Genomic DNA, 20,608 nt, shown 5'->3' on the forward strand with positions numbered 1-20,608 from the left:
GTGAAAACAAACAACTGAAAACCCAACAGCAAATTCTAAAATGTAACATTGTATAGAAAGCTTGGACCTTGTAAACTTGGACCAAGAAACCAAAAATTAAGACCTTCTAGCATGTGGCATAAAAAAAACCCAAGGAAGTGTATACCTGCCTTCTGACTTCACAGAAAAATCAGAATTTGCATAGGATATACTTTGTGCAAGGCAACAAGCCTCTTCAGTATCTGGAATATAACTAATCTTGCTCAGAGTTCTTCTCTTCATGGATATCAGATATCATCGAATTTGTGTTTTAAGTAGTCTTTCATAACCTTGGCAATGGGTAGTTCATCAAGTAGTTTTAGGTTTTGAAGGCCTATACACTGTCGGATTTTAATTCGGCATAGATCTTGCAAGTTTCTGGGCTGTCCTGAAAAGAGAAAAGGAACACAAAAGTAAAATGATTTTAAACATGCTTTAAGAGATAATTTACTCAGTAAAATAACAGAACTGCTGTCTTCTGAGAGGAAGAAGGAAACAGCACGGGCAGAGGAAAGGGAAAAATTACAGTAAGAAGTGGAAATTAGTGCCTTTCTAATGGATAATTATTCAGTGAAATCAAGGGATGAATCCTGAAAACACTGCCATTTACACACACGTAATTTTACTGACGTCAGTGTAAAGAGACTCAATCCACGTGAGGATTCCCCCGAGGCAGCAGCATACAGTCAAGGGTCTGCAGAACAGCAGAACTAATCTGTTCAATTTTTGTGCATTTTTTTCTATCCTTGTGTCACCTAGGAAAAAATAAAACACAGTCTTGCTTCTTTTCAAACGTTCAGACATGAACTTGTATGCCATCTGCAGTGGGAAGAGGCAGCCCCCTAGGAGAGCAAGGCTTACCAAAGTTATTTGAGGATCGCGTGGCAGAGCTGAAGATTGCTTTTTTCCCTTCTAATGAAAAGACAAAGCCTTTAGGCTTCGCACAGCCATAGCCCCATCAAGCAAAAAGGGATGAAAACGAGTTAACCACAATCCACAGCAGACAAGCTTTACAGACATCACGCTGATTTCTAGCAAGGGTTTTCCAAAACAACTGGTTCCCACCTTGAGAAACAATCCTCCATGCACCATAACGTAGGAAAAGTTAATCTAGCCTCGCATCCCAATTGTACCCAGCAATGGATCCAACAAAGGAAAGAAAAAATAAGAGCAGAACAACAGCCGTTGAGAAACCCTGTCCCAATACACCCCTCCAGCTTTCAGCACACAGCCTTCCTGCAGCAAGGCTCCTAAAGATCCAGGCCTGCAGTTGCTGTGCCCCCTGTACATCTGTCTAATGTTTTTTTGAACCCATTCACATTTTTAGTATCCAAAACATCCTGTGGCAACACATTTCACAATGTAACGAGGCGTCGGCTGGAAAACTACAAAGTGCTTTTATTTATTTTAGATCTGCTTCCTGATTGTGTTGCTGAGTGCCTTGCATTCTTCCAGTTGCAAAAGAAGTGATGAATAATAGTTCTTGTGGCAGTCATAGCTTTATATATCTCCATATCACCCCGTCCTCCACTCATGCTCGGTGCCTCTTTCAAAGCTGAAGACATTGACTCTAATTAAACATTTACTCTAATTAAAAATTTCCCCACCAGGAGCCAATCCAATGCTCATTGTCTGCCTTCTTCATTCTACTCTATTTATTTTGAAGTCACCCCAGTAACAAATAATTGATTATTGGCTGCATCATGACCTGCAAAAGTAGTTATGCAGCTACTGCACCCTGCAATGGTCCAATGCAGAGTACTTGGTATAATGGTGTCAGTACCAAGATAACCCATCACCAACCCAAAAGTAACCCAGTACTACTTTTGCAAAGAAACATAAGGCAATTGCACTGAGCTGTTTGAACGCCTGCTTCTCTGAGAGACACCAAAAGTGCATTAACAAAGCAACTTGGCCACAAGCTCCTCAGCCCTATTCAAAAGGAGGGCTGCAGGGCAGAGCTGCCTTCCACCAGGACAGTGCTGGCAGTCAGCTCCAATGCAGCCCTGGCTCAATAGACTTTGACATTACAAGTTTATTAGATGCTCTTGCTAAGCACAGAGTAAAGAGATTATGAAACTATTTCCTGTTTTCTACTTTGGGCATTCGGTACTTAGTTTCAGTTGCCCCTTATAGCCAGTTCCCCTTTCTTTTTTTTGTTTTTCCCCCACTACTCTGTGTGGGTTTTTCTATGGAAACAGGCTGATGGACAGGTATACACTTGGATTTATCCTAAGCACTAAAATTATCTGAGGTAAGCTAGCAGAAGTAATGCAGGAAAATAGTCTTGGTCCATTTTTAAAGTAATCAGATTTGAAATTACAGAGCATGAAAATTGGAGTTTCCCTTCATATCAGTTTATAATACTTTCACCACACTTATCACCACAGTATCTAAATACAAGTATTTTTAATTATATACTTCAGCCATGGCTTCGAATACAGGTCAGCAATTACTTTGCTCCCCTGGTGTTGTTTTTTTTTTTTCTTAGCAAATTCTCTTCCCACTGCAAGGAATGGATTTGGAGTATCTAGACAACAACTGAATGCTCAACTTCAGGGAAAGATATGTTGTTTGCTATAAGAAACAAAGCAGAGGGATCCTAATTATGATAAAGAAATAGTTCTAATGCTTTACATGTGAATGCAAACAGGACTCAAAAAAGATGCACCTCCTCACAATTTAACTGCAAACAGCAGAGCCAGAGGCTAAGAAGGACTACAAAGCCTTGTTTTCTGAATGAGGATACACAAAACAGCTATAAGACAATGATTTCTGCTTTCAGAAATTAATGCCTTTTAATTAACATCCTGTGGGTTACTTGACAGGAAAACAGGACAGACAAAATACCCAGAAGAAATTTGTTATCAGCTAACTCAAAAAGACCCGGTTATCAAACATATGACATTTTCCCCCAATAAGCCTAAAATATTTCCTGGGAATGTGTTAACAATGGACGTTTCCAGTGTTAAGCACCAGTTGCTGCATCTAGTGGCTGTTGGTGTCTTAGGTCATGCCTTGCAAATTCCAGGGTTATTAATGCATTTGTGATTTATTAGAAACGGTGTCTAGAACACTTACTCATTCTTGGTTGCATCTGAATGAAAACGAGAAAAAAAATAAAGGATTACTGACCAATGTCAGTGAACCTTAGTTTGGCAAATGAAAAATGTTATTAGTAATTTGGCAAAGTAAGGCAAGTTAAGTGATGAATAAAGCCTGTTTAAAAGTGATTAGAAAGCAGTAATTCTGATTATAGCCTGCATGGTAAGTTTGGAAAGCTGCTGAGGCAAATAAGCTAAAAAAAGAATTAAAGGAAGAAACACAAACGCAAGAGGTAAGATTGACCTAATTACCACTGTCAAGCAGAACAGTTACATAAAACCAGTTCCGTTTCCCATCATGTTAAAAAAAAATAAATTAAAAATCCTGATCCAGTGTCAAAAGGACACCCTGAGCCCAGCGGTGCTGCCGGCCCATAGCAGGCAGGGCTGTGCTGGGCTGTTACACAAGCCAACACCTGCAGCTGCTGGGAGCTGGAAGTTTGCTAGGGAATTCACAGAAACCAGTTTGATACTTCAGAGGATTTATTTTGCAAGCTTCATGGTGATAAGCAAATAAATTAAGAGTATTAATTACGTAAGGAGAGATATATAGTTTCTTTGCTCCACTGCCTGTACCATGTGCTGCAATGGGAAGCAGAAATCCCCACCACCACACTTGTGTAGTTTCCCAAATATTAAAGAAGTTTCTTTGAAGCACAAGAAACACAAAACTTAGAATTATAAAATAAAGAGGTCTTGATTTTCAGCTTTACTCTCTCTACAGACAGCAGGCTTCAGGATGTAAAAACTGTCCTAACTCAGGTGTTCACTCAGGTACTCAACGTTCTAGCTTCTTGTTTTCTTTTTTCCCTTAAATAATTATTTGCTTAAAAAAACAGATTTCAAAGCTGATGTCATTAATAGATTAGCCTCGTCTGGTAAAAACAAGAGGAAAAAAAAAAAAAAAAAGCACACATTACAGTTAGTTGTGAATTCCCACTCTGTGCTTTATCCCCCTCCTCCCGCAGTCCCGAGGCATTCTGCAGACAATCTGTTCCCAACAGAGCTGGCCTCCAGGCAAGCCCCAGCTCTGCTCATGGCTGCGTCCATTACATCCTCAAGTAATTTCACAGCAAGCTCCATTTCAATACAGCTAAACTTGGGCTTCTTGCTTTACCGAGCACAAACAGTTTGTCTAACATCTGTGCGCGTTACTTCCAAGAGTTGGAAGGGACAAGGTAAACAGTGAGCTTTACAGCTCTCAACAAAAAAATAAAAATCAAGTTCCCAGTTTTTCTTTTCTGCACTGTTTTCTTTTTCCATACATCCTACATGATAAATCAGCCAAGCTTTTTTCTTTTTTTTCTTTAGGACGTGCACTGTAAATAGAGGAGCACTGACAGCTCTGCAATGAGGACGTGCAGTGGCAGGGAAAACACAGCACTGTCTCTTCTATATCAGAAGCTGGCTCACCTGCTCCCACTCCATGCACAACCACAAATATCAGTTGGTACATCAAACTTAAGGGGAAGATTTTATTTTTATGAATGGTGTCCCATTAACTTTTATCTTACATAAATCTTCGCAGCATTAATTAGAAGTATGCAACCAGAATCTAACTTACTACTTATCCATCAATACCAACAGCCTGTAGCAGAAGCTTTGCTGGCAGTAGTGATCTGAAGAAGTCCTATCTGTGGGTTCAGGTGTAAGAGAAAGAAAAACACAAGAACCAGAAAATGTTAGGCTTCTTCAATAACCACCAACAGTCCTTTGTCATGTATGCTTGTAACTGCATACCCCTTGGATACAGTCCTCCATCCTCCTTGTATTGCACACACCACTGACCTCCAGCCACACACAGCACAGGAATATTCACCCAATGCATTTTGCAGAAGGTCAGGTTGGAATTTGCTCCCTATACCAAAGTTCTGTTTAGGATTTGCTCCCTCTGCAAAGAACCTATGTCAGCATAACAGCAGCTCCACCGCTGAGAACTGTGCCAGTCCATTCCTCCTAGGCAGACGTGCCCTCCAGGAAACAACATGCTAACTCACCTAACAGGTACTATGTCCTACCAGTCCTTGAATACAGACCAATTCCTCTGACAACACTAATTATTACAGACTGTCACAAGGTTTTAAGCAAAAGCACTGTGAGAGTAGAGAAAGAGAATTCCTGCCATACTCCACCGAAGATCCTGCACCTGCACAAAGCAAAGTCACAGACAGAGCCGAGAGAGCGCTCAGGAGTAACTGCAATTACACATGTAGAGGTTGCTGGAAATCCTTCCTGATCTTTTGTTCCACTAAAAAAAGAAGAAGAAAAAGAGAGAAGCGCTTTTAAAAGCAAATGGTGTCACTGGTTTGCAGCATGTAGGCAGTTTCTGAAGAAGTTCACAAGTGAACAGGAACATCAGTTTTGTATTTGGGAAGATGCCCATGGTTTTCTCTGCAATATTAAACACATCTCCCCAGAAAGCTTGCAATGGAATTTCTCAAACAGAGCCTCTGCCTCGCCGGGGAATTGTGAAAGGCTGAAAGCAGCAGCAAGAAGCCATTTGGTTGTTTCTTTTTAGCTACAAATGAAACTTAAAGATTTGTGAAACGCCAGAGAAAGCTGAAAGCTGATGTATATATATAGCTGGTGGCAGTTGAGTTCACTGAGATTTTGATGGTAAGTATTTATACCTGCAGCTAACTGCTGGGTCCATCTCTTAGCAATAGCATCGGGTTGAGCTTGGGGGGCTGCCAGAGTTGGGGGGACAAAGGAAGGTAGGAAAGATACGAACAAATTAAAAATTGATCTTATCTCCTGGAAATTCACACTCCAAGAGGCAGTAGCACAGTCTAACACACCATCACTCAGGGAATGCACAGACGAGGACGCATAAGCCAACAGGATCATACTGCAGGGATGCAATCACCCAGCAACTGGCCACTGAACTGAGCAGGAATTCAGCCAGTCCTTGTAATGGGAGATCTGTAACAGCACAGGAGATGCAGTTTCCTGTGTTCAAATAACAAAAAACAACCCCCACTCCCCCCCACATACACACACACACACACACTCACCAATCTACAAAACAACAGCTATGTAACTACAGAGGAGAATGCCAGAAAAAAGAAAAACAAAAACTCACAACCACCAAACAAGTATCACAAATCTACAGGCCTGAAATATATGAATATAACATGCAGGACTGTATTTCTGGAATGATTGGAAGACAAAGTCTTCAGTGAGAAAGTGAACATATTATTTGACTAGTAGCAACAACACGACAAAGACAGCTTGTAATTTGTTGTTTTAACTAAATATCAGAGGGGCTTTCTGAGAAGCTTCACTTTGGTTTTGTGGTCTGTATGTCCCTACTAGAATAGCAGGGCTTTAACGGACATTCAGTGCTCTTTGAAAAAATAACTCCTCATAATAATTCTTAGATGTGTATTAACTTTCACTGTTTCTGGCACAGAAAATACGTACCAAGGAGGAGTGCTTTGGGGACTGAAAATTTATATTTGGAAGAGCAGAATGCCAGAAAGCTCAATGCTGAGCATAACAGGTGTATTTAGTAGTAAGACTTTTAATACAATAAACTATAGGTTTGCATCATTTTGTTTTAAATATTTCATATTTAATCTTTAAATTTAGTCTTAGATAAATTTCCATAGCAGTCTCGGTAAGAATTTCAATTCTGTTCATCTATTTTTGGAGACAAGGGAGCCTGAAAAGTAAAGGCTGGCTTTAACTGCAGCCTGAGTTAGCAATTACGTTCTGAAATATCACACTAGGAAATCCTAACTTGAGAGTTAAATGATTATTGGAAATTTACTCCCCTTTTCTCTAGACAAGGACTTGGGCCATGTTTTTATAAAGTTATATGTTTATGTTTTTATTAAGTTTATAAAGAACTATACTGGTCTTTATGAAAGAGTTACCTGCAATGTGTGAAAATTGTTTCTCAAACATTATTTATTACAGATCCAACTCAAGTGACAGCTATATTTGTTTAGCAAAGAGATAAAGACAAAGAGGATCTCCTTAGCAGGACTTTTGTCTGAGTTTTCTGCACGCTCACAGTGCTACACAGATTTTCTATACAGGAAAATGACGCTCCCTATTCAAAGCCAGTATAACTCAGCCTTTGGAAAATAAAACAGAATGCAGATGAATTATCTGTAATTCCCTTCATTTGGTGAGCCCTAGATTCTGTTCCAGGCCTGCAATCAGCTCCCTGATCGTGTTACCATACTTGCCATGCTCCACTGTTGAGGCTGATGCAGCCCGCGCGGCACCGCAGCCGCTCCTCCGCCGCCTTATCCCAGCAGCCATTACCTTACATGAGCACTACGGGAACTGAGGAAAGCTTCACGCTTTTTCCCTTCCTTTCTGAGATCAGAACTGAATTTCTAGTGCCTAAAACTCAGTCTGTAAGATTTATTTATTTCCCCTAATGCTGATGTTTTTTTTCCCCTGCCTCCAGCATCCTCTTCTTAAGTTGTAATACTCGCAAATCCCCTTCACCATCGATATCCCACCTTGGCCCATCAATGCACATACACAAAGCTAATGCATACACACCAAAAAAATAATAATAAATAAACAGATTTCTATTTACCATATACATGCACTCCTTCAAGTTTTCATTTAGTATTAAGAAAATGCATCTCTTGATTTTGCATTAGAGCATTCCAAGCTTAACGCTCCTAACGAGGCAGGGACTGGTTTGGTACAACTGAAATATATCCAAAAAACACTCTTTATCAGATGGATCTCAGACACCATGGCGGGCACTAACACAACCTTTTGGAATACAGAAAATAGAAAATAAAAGGAAAAAAAATAGGAAAAAGAAAGGTGATAAAAATATTCAGCAGTTTTCATCCTCAATTTTTTTTTTCCCCAAAAAGAGACTTATTTTTTCAACAAAGAGTAAGAAAAAAGGAGATACGAGCAACTGTTTGTACATCAGACCAACAGCAGACTCACTGTAAAAAAAACTCCATTGCTCTCAACTTTGACATTTATGCTTAAATATTGAGATACAACTACAGAGCAACAGAATAAAGGAATCTCTGCCTAAAGCCAGGAAGAATATCAGACCTCCAGCATCAAAAAACAAAACCCAAAGATTCCCAATCCTCCTACAGGCTACCAAGAACCAATATAGGGGTGCCTGAGACTGTGCTTTCCTACCTGCTGTGCACAGGTAGGGAGCCAGGCTACAGGATGCCATAACTAACCTTTATGGGATCTACCAAAACAAACAACAATCACATTTTTGATAGACCCAACTGTAAAAATGTTTTCTGAGGATAAAAAAATAAAAACACAGCAACTTACACTGTATACACAGACTGCTAAATAATATTCCTTTTCTCTGAAGCATGCAACTGCTTTCATTAGAAGACACACATCAGTTTGATGCTTTCAGAGTTTGAATGCATTATCTGTAAACTCAAGAAATCTTAAATAATTAGACCTAATGCAACTAGGAAGTAGTTCCTGTTTTACTGTCAGAGACATTCCTCAGAACTCTGGGCACACATATAGAACATACAGCTGTGGATTTCTATATCAGCATGTAAAACTCTGCAGTACGATGGCCAAGTAAACAACCAACACATTCCTGTAAGAGCCAGGCACTGCTACCAGCTGCAAGAAAGTTACAGTATGAACTCTGCCCAAATACTACTGTAATATCTGTAATTTTTTTCTGACTAAATACATATTGCAATGGATGGAGAAACAAGATCCTTCCTGAAGTGTTGCAGGGCCGGAGCTCAGCAGTTCCCTGTGTGCGGGCCGATCTAACTGGGAACGCCGCTCCAAAGCCCCAGCTCCTTTCTACTTATTTCCTCTCTCCTACACCGTCTTATTGCAGTGATTATTCATGAAAACAGTGGAAGACAGTGTTTGGAGATTTATAATAAGGGCAGCACAGTCTGTTTATAGCTGTTTGTAAACACATATTCATAATCCTTTTGCTCAGAAGCACAAAGCTGAAGTGTTTTTGTCAGCACTCGTCCTCCCCGCTTTCCCAGATCTCCTTCCATCAGCACAAAATTGGAAGAGTTCCAGGGCTGTTATGCTGGCCACAAAATTAAGCTGCTCTTTTCTTGTAGCAGAACTTAGCCTCACTTCAATGAAATGAGAAAGTAAACCCTTAAGGTACAGAGTCAGCTGAAATTATCCGAGTGATTTCCAGCTTTGGGAGCAACAACGAAAAACTGAAGCAGATCTAAAATTTTGTGCTTATGGATACCTTCTAAGTGTTATTAGTATTATTATGTTTTTAAAGCAAAAAAAGCAAATCTGGATATTCTATCATCTATTAACAACCCTGACCGTGCTACAGTAAGAGGCTCCCAGAAGTAAAAGCAAGAGGAAACAAGTATGAAAAGGGGTCAAGAAAAGTAATAAAAAATAGAAGTGACTACTTGAGTTTGTCAACTTCCACCTTCCCAAAAAAATTCTTTTCGTATTTCAAGACAGATGCAAAAACAGCACATCAGGAAGACTAAAATGAAACTCCAAACACTTCTCTGTGTCAGTTAGGGGGAACAGATCCCAGCTGATTCACCCCAGCCCACACTGACCTTCAGAAAACACGGTGTGCTCAGTTCTCAACCAAAACCACCATAAAGAAAGAAATAAGAGGAACCATAAGGGGAAAAAAAAAAAAAAAAAAAAAAAAAGGATTTATGAAATGCCCCACACTTCCCACTGGTGTAAAGATCATCCTAGCCAGATGATAATTTATCGAGCCATCATATTTGAGCTAGTAAACTGCTAATTGTTAATAAGCAATTCCTAAGTGCTTTTAGCTAATACTGTAGTTATAAAAAACACCATTACAACATTACATCTGAATGGAAGAGTAGGAAAGCTTGCAGATGTCTAGCACCAAAAAACCCAATAAGCAAAACTGACGCAAACACTCTCAGTTTAAACATCAGAAGTAACGACGAGTTCAAATCTTTCATCTTTTGGAGACAGCAACAAAATCAAAGCCCCACACAGCAACATGAATCCCCTCAACGTGCAGGAATAAGCTGCGGCGTTTTGCTGTTTGCTGGAGGTGAGAGGGAGAAGGAATGTAGGAGAGCAAAACGCAGCAAAGCTCTTCCCTGCCCGCACTGTGCTGCCAGAGGACAAAGCCGACTGCCAAGCATTTGCGGTGCGCTCCCCCAGCAGAAGACCCCCATAAAGCCAAAAAGCAGGAAACATCCTACTCTAAAGGTCATAAATAAAACTAGATTTTACAGGTTTTTTTTTTGTTTTTTTTTTTTTAAACTTAATGCTTCCTGTTGATACTTAAACAAAACTAGTTCAAATGAAATATACTTCACATCAGCACCTTTGTCAAGTATGAGATTCCCAGTATCAGAATCCCTTTACCTTCCCAGAAACTTTATAGTGCGTTTCATCAAGGGGCAGAGAGAAAGCATTTTTCTCCTGGGCTAAATTCAAAGAAGGTTTTAGAGGACACCGTGCCCAGGGATTAACTTTTCTTACATACATACTTGTCACTTCTTGTAAGAAATCCAGACAGGGTCGGCTACTTCCAGAAATACTTATTGAAACAGCCAGTGGGGTCTGTCCTTCATAGTTCCTTGTGTTAGTGTCTGCTCCGTAATTATACAACATTTGTGCACAAAGCACATCATCTCTAAGAGCAGACAAGTGTAAGGGCGTCTGTCCGTCCTCCAAGCGCCCCAAGTTTGTGTCCGCCCCTCGCTGAAGGAACATTCGGCAGTACGAATGATTGCTTTTGATCACAGCGTAGCGTAACAGGAAACCATTCTGAATGTCGATGTTGGCATTGTGATCCAGCAGGATTTTCACGCAGCTTGACCTCTCGCGGATAATGGCCAGCTGAAGCGGGGTTGTACCTTTATCACTGAGCGGATCAACCTCAGCCTTGAACTCCAACAGGAGCCGGACAAACGAGTCTCTGCCGTAGTGGGCTGCTACATGGAGGGGAGTCCAACCGTCGTTGCTTTTTGCATTAATAATGTCACTCCTATATTCCGATTCCAACATCAAGCGCGCGATCCTCGCTCGGCCGTGCATGGCTGCGTAATGCAGAGCAGTGAAGCCTCCAATTAAGTCCTTAACCGTGGGATCAGCTGAAGTTAAAATAAAATTAAGAAACAATTAGAAGGCATTGGGGTAAACCAGTGCTGCAAACAAATAATCAAATGATTGAATGTTATTCTTTTCAAGCACAGCAAGACAGGATTTTTTGTACTTCAAACCAACTCTTGCACCAAATGCTATTGTAAAGAAAAAGCTAAATTATATTTACGAAAGAATTACACAAACAAAAAAAGAACTTTTCTTTCATATACATATGTTTCCATTTGACAAATAGTTTTCAACATCTTTCTAGCACTCTCAGGCTAATTACCCAAATCTCTCTGTCCATCCAGTTTTCCTCCAGCTCTGTAATATTACATTTCTTTCTCAATGTTCAACTTTTTTTTTTTTTTAAAGTTTCCCTTGTGTTGCTGCTTGGTCTTAAAAAGAAGCATGTGTAGAAACATCTGCTGTCCCAAATTGCGGATGTTTTGTGGTCTGGCAGGATTGTATTGTTTTTAGGGTGTAATACTGTATTAGGTAAAATGTTTCTCTGTGGTCTGCAGGATTTCCAAAGCATGTAGGATATATGTTATTTCAGATTATCTTGATAAAGTTTGTTTTTATAAATGATCAATCTGTTCTGAATTTATAGTTTTTACAAAAATCTTAGATTTTACAAGAATGTAAGCAACCACGTATGGAAGGAGTCAAGAGAAAAGTTAGTGCAGAATACAAGTGATCAGACAGATATCCCCCCAGCCCCGACACAGGACAAAATCTTCACCTAATTTATGACTTTAGAAGCATAAAATAACTAAACCAATTTACTTAATCCCCCAGACTTCTAAATCAACCGATTTTTCCCATGTAGCAACTAATTACTGACAGAAAGGTGCCTGCCTTGTTACCATTCTCACAACTGCAGATGCTGTCTGGTGGATGGTAAAGAATATCAACTGCAGCGTGCAAGTTAAAGGCACATTCCTAATAAGTTTTCCAGCTGGTAAAAAGAGATGCTGCCTGCATAAAAGACTTGCATTAAGCTGACATTTTCAATATGCCCATGCATCTATTGAAATGACTGCAGCAGCTCTGGTATTGAATTCTTTGCCATTTCCTCATCCATACAAGCAGGCTAAAGTCACAATATCAACTTTAAGCTAGTTTAGTTTAACAATGGTCTGAAAATGCAAAGGTGCCATCACAAAACAGGGATGAGCGTTCTAACATGGACCTCCTGTGACCACGTTCAGATAACACAATGAGATAGACACCCTACCAAAATAATAGGGCAGGGAAGACAGAGTTGAGAATACAGCTCCAAAGGTAACCCAGTAAACCCAGAGAATTTAAGATTTAAAGAAAGGACCAAGGGAAAAAAACCAAAACCAAACATACAAACTAACGGAGTCACAATTAAAACAGCACGTGGCAAAATACAGAGTGAGAACCACCTCTAGTAAGTAGAGGAGGACCCCAGAAATAATGAAAGATTAAGGAAAGTTTAGTGCCTTGGTAGACGGCCCTCCTTTCGTGAAACGCAGAAACAGTTTCAGCATACCACAGAATTGCACTAACCTGCATTAAAGCAATTGCTGAAGAATCCACAGGTTGGCAGGAAAAGGCAGACCTGGGCTCAGTAAGTGATTCCTAACCTGCTCTGTGATGGTGTCTGACATTATAGCACAGAATCAGTATGACCCACACAGTCATCAAAGACTGTGACACTACTTCCCCGTAACGTTAGCTGCTCACAGGCTCTCTTTCTGCGCTGTTCAGACTATTCCAGATTATCCCGAGTGGTGATAGGCAAAGGGAGTAGAACAGGCAGGAGGATGCAGTAGGGTGATGCATTTTGAAAGGCAGATTTAGGGAGAAAGCTGGACATAATGGAAACAGCAGCAGCCACAGGCATTTTGCACAAAAAAAAAAAAAAAAAAAAAAAAGACTTACAAATAGAACTGACAAGCACTTTCATGTTATGCCTTCTCTTCCATGCTGAGAATGCAGGTCAATCATTTCCACCCCCCAGCTGAGGCACACGATTCCAGCCTGGTTGGCCTGTGCCACTTTCAAATTCCATCAGATCTGCCCCAAATTCAGTGTATGCATTTCACAAGCAAGTTGTTGCAATATGAAAGTAGTTTAGCTTACAAAATAAGGATATCTTTTCCCTACAGTTTTAAGTATCTCTCAGCACCTTCTCTCCTCCCACAGTTTCATTACTTTTGTATCATTAAGCTCAACAAACAGTTACGAGCACACATAAGACATGTATCTCAACAAGAATAGAATAGCAACAAAAAAAAGTCTTACCTGGGCAACCAAGAAATACAAATAACTAACCTTCCAAAACCAAGCCCAATGACAAAAAAATCACAATAAAAATATTCCAATTCTCATAACGTGCTTTGGGAGACCTAATTGCACCAACCACTCCTCCAGTAAAGAAGCAATATTAACAAGACCAAAACATTACCCACAGCTACTAACAAGTGTCTTGCTGCCACCTCCTGCAAAACTGTTGAATTGCACAAGGGCTTCTAGAAGTCAGACCCGCATTACGCTGCACACAATTTCTATCCATTCAGTCCCTGTACAAGCACAAAAGTAAGACTGCGATGCTGATGCTGCCTTAAAAGCTTTGATTGCTGTGATTATTTTTTTGTTTTCATTATTTTTCAAAAGCTTGAACATCATTACCATGTTGTAAAGCATCTCTGTCCCCCGGAACACAAGCAAGGCAGAAATGAATCGGGAAAGAATTCACTTAGCTTACCTTTCAGATTCTGCAGAGGGGTAAAAAAGTACTTGGTACAAGCGTATTTAACTAGGAAGGGATGAAGCCAGCACTTGCCAGCATTTCTTTATCTTGCCTCCATCCTGATTGTTTGACAATTATAGTTACTTCTTCTCAAGCTTCCCATTAATTTGGGGATAGCAGAATCTAGAAATATGAACAGCTGCATTTGGTCACTTCTAATGTTCTTAAAATATACGGCACAACACAGTGACATAAACCTTGAGCTGCTTATTAAGGGTACCTGAATTACTGTAATCAATCTCATTCGAGATAGAAAATTGTAACAATGATGCTCATCATCTTATTTCATGTTAAAGTTGGGCACCTCAGTTAGCTATTAACTCCAGTGTTAATGAGACCTGTTTCTAGTAGTGTAATCTAGAGAATATATAGGTTATTAGGAAAGAGTCTAAAAACCTTAGTTTCAATTTATTGCTCAGTGGGACAGTTTCCCTTCTTTCAGGACACTTTTGCTCTATCAGTCTAATTTGGGAAGCCAAGAACACAGTGCTACTGGCTTCATAAAATATTTCTATCACTCCCCCACAACTGGGAATTAATTCAGACCACAAGGTTTAGAAACATGGCTACATTTATCTTCTGTTTTGAATTTTCTAGGACAACACTGATACACAAGACCTCCACGAAGGCATTACTGTTCAGACACAAAACCACCATGAGTTGGTTTAGGAGCATTTGGCACTCACTCATTTCTTCTGGATTCTGCATGACCTTACTAAAAATTAGATACCTTCCAGCCAAGACTAAAAATAAATAGCTCTATTTAGACACTTCCTTTTTCAGTCTAATTTCTGGGAGCCTTCCCAAATCATTTCCTCGCATTAATGCAAGTAACAAGAAACTGTCCTGTTCAATTAGCATTGAGAGAACATCAACCAGAGACAGCTAGCAACTACACACTGTCAAGGCTTCAGTGGATTGCTACTTCAGTGGTGTTGGGAATTCAAATAGTTTTTGTTCAGTATTTTGTTGTCTGCCTCTATATTGTTTTGAAAAAAAAAAAAAAAAAAAAAAAAAAAAGCATTAAGGGGGAAAAAAGGTTTGTTGTCTAAATTACTGAAAACTATCCCCCCTGTTTTATGTTGCTCTCATATTGAGCTTTGTGACTCTGGGTTGTTCGTGTGGAAGGAAAGAGCTAGCTTTGTAGCATCTCCATTTCATTAAGATGAGACAAGTGCATTAAGTCCAATTCCCTGTTTCTTAATGAAAACTAAGTTCCCCTGGAGTTCTGATCAAGTTTCTGCATTTCACAAGAGTCTTATATGATCTACTATCTCTGTACCTAGTTGCTATTTCTGCTGGCTTCACTCCTAAATGTGAGTTGTTACTTTAGGCATTTCCCTATCTATCTGCCTCTCCTCCTTGTTTAGCAGAAAATAAACTCTTCCTCCTGTTCCACACCACCTCCACTCCCATCAGCCAATCTGCATGTACAGCACTGTCCCCTGGCTCTTTGCTGGTGAGCAATGATGAAAAAGAGAAGAGAGAAAAAGCATGAGGCAGCTAGGTCACGACTCCCATAAGAAGCTACCTCTTATTTCCAGGTCAGTGATCAGAGTCTCTCTCATTGCTTATTTGCCAAAATCCATCTCAAACCCACTACCACTCCAGCCTACGCCACTGCTCCTGCAGCATCCAAGATGTGAGGCATGGCACTCCTCCCTCAGCAACAGTCCTGCATGTTCTCATTTCTGTACTTAAAAATCGTTCCAGCTCTTCTAAGCTCCATCACCACCAGACAGACACATCTATCAGCCCCCCCCTTTCTTCCCACTGACTCTCAGGTACCCTTTTTTCTCTCCACAACTTCACCTACTGCCTCCTCTTTATTACTAATACACACCCAGTCACTTCTGTGCTGTTTACCATAAGACTCATAGCAGAAAATGACTTTTCCTTTCATTGCAATATCTTTTCGGTCCAAAGGGATTAATACCCAACATCAAATTAATCTACTTCAAGAGGGAGGAAAGGGAAGGCTGTTAAGAAAGGTACACACAAACCTCTCTCTAATGAGGCAGGCGTGATTAAGTTTGCTTTTAACAGACAACTCATTGGCTCACTTGTGACATTATTATGTTTTAAATGCTCATTATCTTTTATGTTTTGTTTTGTTGGTTTTGTTTTTTAAATAACATTATCTGTTTTGAGGGAAAACAAGGTAAGGCACAAATCAGTGCCAATTTTCTGAACGGAGGCTCAACTACAGAAAAAAGCTGCTTAGATGACTAACCCTCACACTATTTGTTAGTCAACTTTCTAGTCCTGGTGATTAAACTCTTGGCTGCTTGCAGAACAAAGATGTCTCATTACAGGCAGTTTTCACCAGGCATCAGACTCAGCCAGTACTTCATATGGAAAAGAGTAACAAAAAAATACAAACAAGACAAAACATTATGCCAGCAGCTATTTAATAGCAAAACCTATACAATTAAAGTAAGTAGGATTTACAGGGTTTTTTGATCATCTTAAAAATCACACCCTTTGACACTCAGCCTATACATTTTGAATTACCAAACTAAAGACGACTTCAGATTATCTACATATATTTCCTTTAAAAAGCAGAGTTTAAAGTTATTTGTGCAATTCAGTAGCTTTCCCCTCACCTCCAATAAGGATAGAAGAACTTCCCAGTATTACATCGTTAGAAATTGCAGTAGGTATATAAATGGGGTCTAGATGGTCAGGCTGTGTTTCACTACTGCTTTAAAATAACACGCCAAGAATTGTGCAAACACCACACTTTATTACTGCCATTCAATATTAAGGGTAACATAGCATATGTCAGATGTAGAAATCTTAAACAAGGGGACCAGGACCAAACCTCAGATAAGTAAAGCACCAAAAAGACGATTCGTTTCAGTTTCCATAGGACTAGAAGCCACCCTGTTTCAGAACTAAGTTGATTAGAACAGTGCTAGAGTAAAGGATACTGTTCTTAAAGAACACTACTCAGAACGTGGAGGTCATCTGATTCTTGGTTTTTTTCCCTCCTCATCTCACATTAAAGGCTTAAACCCATCAATTTTTAAAGCAATAGACGGCCTTAAAAGAAGATACAGAAAAAAATTCTGACTGTACCATTTGTGGGGAATGAGCACCACTCATGCAATTACATCACCTAAAACTCAAGTCTTTAAAGCTTCAGTACCAGTGGGTGCAGGAGTGTGAACTCAGCTGGACCAGTTAACACCAAATCTTTGCACAAAGGAATGTTTTCACAGAGTTTAGCAGATTATGTTAAAACCTACAAGGAAACTCAAACCTTTAACGTGACTTGTTAACTTCTTGAGAATTATGAAACAATCTTCCCTAAGATTTCAACCCAAAGACCTGCCTTCCTGTAGTAACAGCCCCTACCAGTAGCCCATAGCGAGTCCTGTGAGTGTGTTTAAGTCTATAATGAGCTCTTTGCCCTGTTTTTATAATGTGTATTCATTCTTTTAACAATTACTTGGCAATTCTGAAACAATGTCAGGTTTCAAGTTATACAGCTAATCTATTACCTCATTCACAGAGCGTGCATCAGACAGAAACAGAAAAGAAGCACCAAAGAAAGAGAGGAAAAAAAAACCAAACAGAAATAGTCTGGCGAGTAAGTGACGCTGGAAAGCCATACAATGGGAATTGGGATAGAGAGCTGTGAACTGGGTACCAAGTTTTTTCTCTCTAGGCAACTCACCTCCATGTTCAAGAAAAACACGGACGCATCTCTCTTTCCCTCTGGCTGCAGAGAAATGAAGCAAGGTCCAGCCGTTGGCATCTCGACCATTCGGAGAATATCCTTGCTCCAGCATTTTGCGCACGGTGTGAACATCGCCAGCAGCAACTGCAGCCTGAATCTGCAATTCTTCCTGTAGCTCAGGGTTTCTCCGACAGTGATGGTGTAACATCCTAGCTGAGTCTGGCTTTTACAGAAGTGTCATGAGGTCACACTGGTCACCTTGAATCAACAGAAAACATGGATTAATTAGGACTGCGATCAGGAAAGAGATCTAGAAAAATAATTAGTACTAGAAAAAGCAATGCTCAGACATACTCCCTACATGCAGAGCAAAGTTATTTATACATAGGATAAGATTAAGCACAATCTCACTATTGCTAGCAAAAGCTTGCTATACGATTCACATCACTGAGCAGTAACTGAAGAGGACACTCGCAGATAATAAATAGTAAATATTTTCTTCAGAAGTGACAGCAAGCCACAGTTAAAATACCTGAACGAGGAGGAGAATGAGGAATCTCCAGAACCCAATACTCATTTCACATCACAACATGGTTAATAACGCTGACTCAAAGATACTGTTGAATACATTCTCTAAACTGTTGCATGAAACAGTACTGTATTGCTGAACCACTTTTTCCCCTGACTAGAAATAACTAACTACAAAAATTAATTGAAAAACATACGTTCAGATTACTAATACAATGTTTTCTCGTGACCTGCTGCACAGGAATACTAGCAGCATCAATGTTCAAACTGAGGACTTTAACCCCCTTTCTCCTCGTATTTTGTTGGAGTTTTTTTTTATAATTAGAATCTTCTGCCCATATTTTGGCTTTTGGGCTTCCTTACTAGTACATAAAACACTGTAAAGGTTCTTCATATTCCAAAGATCTGACAACGATGGTACTACATGAGACATGAAAACACGTATCAGAAAAATTCAATTTATAATTACCTTGATAAAGTATATGAGAATGCTGGGCTGAAAGGGTCTCTAAAACAGCCATTGCAAAAGAGCCTAGATACCAGCATATGTTGGGAAAGAAATAAGTATAATATTCTGTGCTCTGTCTGAAAAGCACTCATCTGCAGTTCTACTTGCTACCCAGCTGGGGACAAGAAAAAAAACACAGGTATTTAAGGATTCTTTCACAGTACAAAGTCTGTGAAGTGTTTGCATTTTCACATGCACTGCGCATCATATCCCATTAACAACTACCCCTGGAACGGAAAGGAATATTAGAAGAAAGAATGAAAGCAGGGAAATGAGGAAAGCGAATGCTGAGCAACAGAAGTCACAGCAATTATCCAGAAACAACTGCAGTGCATATTAACAATGAATTAGGAGATTTTAAAAGGGGGAAAAAGAAAGAATTTAGATTGCTATAAAGTTAAGAGTAAAGTATAATGAGAGATTCTGAAGACAAAAAGCAATTTTTAAAAAATTGCTAAAATGTACAGCAACCCCATTTTATTGGGATAACAACCCACATCATCACCTACACCTTCATTTACGTAAATATCATAAGGATTTCAATCCTCACGATTCATAGGTCATTCAGAAGACATTGCAATCAACTCCTCATATCCCACTGGGCGCTTGTTTTCCTGTGATCCAGATATGCACACAGACAATAGAAAAGTGAAAACATCAATCACTGCCATCCTTCTGGACAAAGGCTTCAAGGGCTATTCACTCTACTTCTAACCTGCCTGTGCCCATTGCAAAAAAGTTATTATGTGCTGCTTGCAGAGATAGCAACTAATAACGAACAGGTAGCTACAATCACCCTACTGAGACAGCAAAAGCAGAGATTACATACAGCCAATGCCTGCCATTGAAACATTTATTGATGCTTCAAGATAGCACGTATGCCAACAGTCACTAATTCAGCATAGAGCTATAGACTACAACTTTTTAGGTCAATAGGTCATACATGGCTTAGATACAGACTTGGTTTTGTTTTATAGCATGAACTCCATTATCTGGCTTTGGAGGAAAAGGGGATTCACAAACTGGCACCTGCTAACTCAATTTTTTTTTTCCAAAAAAAATCAAACTTGACTAATCTAATGACAACAGAATTATTTCTATTGACTGTAATACAATTTTGCTAAGCTCTTTTCTAAATTCCAATTAGCACTTCAGAATGCTCTCACCTGTAAGACAGTGAGCTTGACTTCATTAACAGTGCTGTTAGCAGTGCAATCTAGAATGGAATTCCAACTATAAAGCAAGACCTTTCTTTGGATTTACAAGTGAAAGCTGACAGTGGAACGTGATTGATAAAAGATGTGAGTTGGGGAGAAATCCTTCAAAACAAAACAAAAGCAACAATAAAAAATAAATATCAGAGCACACTCTTTCACAGCACAACTTTCTGAATATGTAAAAAAAAAATGTATATGAAAACTTCTTTCAAATTGAGAATATGTGATGGAAAGGAAACAAACAAACATTCTCCCACATTTTTTTTTTACAGGCCCTTCTGGTAAAGGAGTAGTACTTGTAAGATCTCCTACTATCCTGAAAACAAAAGTCAACCCAGTTGTTCAAAATGCTACAGAGAGAAAGGGAGACCACACAAATAAGAAGAAATGGATTTCTCATTTAAGGGGCCAGCAGCATATGCTAAAAAGTACCTACAAAGGCAGTTGGTTAAGAAAAAGCGAAGCTCTTTATATCACACTTCTCAGCTGGTGGGTACATTTGTAATGCAGCATTATAAAAAGTTGGCACTGGCCCCATATGTTGCATGTGACTAGCAGAGCTTATTCAAATCAGCTAGTACTAAAGTACGTAAGTACTAGAACATACAAAGCAGAAGACAAAGTCAAGCAAAAGCAGCTCCTTTTATCACTTGTGTAGTTTCTGTGAATATCTACTCTTCTATCTCACCCCTATGGCAA

The 20,608-nt window shown here is 39.5% G+C and overlaps 1 protein-coding gene across 1 annotated transcript; it reads right to left on the reverse strand.

Moving 5' to 3' along the window:
* Nucleotides 1-266: 266 nt before the first annotated feature.
* ASB7 (ankyrin repeat and SOCS box containing 7) lies at nt 267-17,864 on the reverse strand (the record flags this gene model as incomplete). The annotated part of the gene is made up of 3 exons (XM_079540992.1): nt 267-406; nt 10,589-11,194; nt 17,654-17,864. The coding sequence occupies 3 exons, from the start codon at nt 17,862-17,864 to the stop codon at nt 267-269; spliced, it is 957 nt and encodes a 318-aa protein (XP_079397118.1).
* Between the last annotated feature and the right edge of the window lie 2,744 nt (nt 17,865-20,608).

Source organism: Tetrao urogallus, assembly GCF_951394365.1.
Source record: "Tetrao urogallus genome assembly, chromosome: 11".
NCBI classification, from domain to species: Eukaryota; Metazoa; Chordata; class Aves; order Galliformes; family Phasianidae; genus Tetrao; species Tetrao urogallus.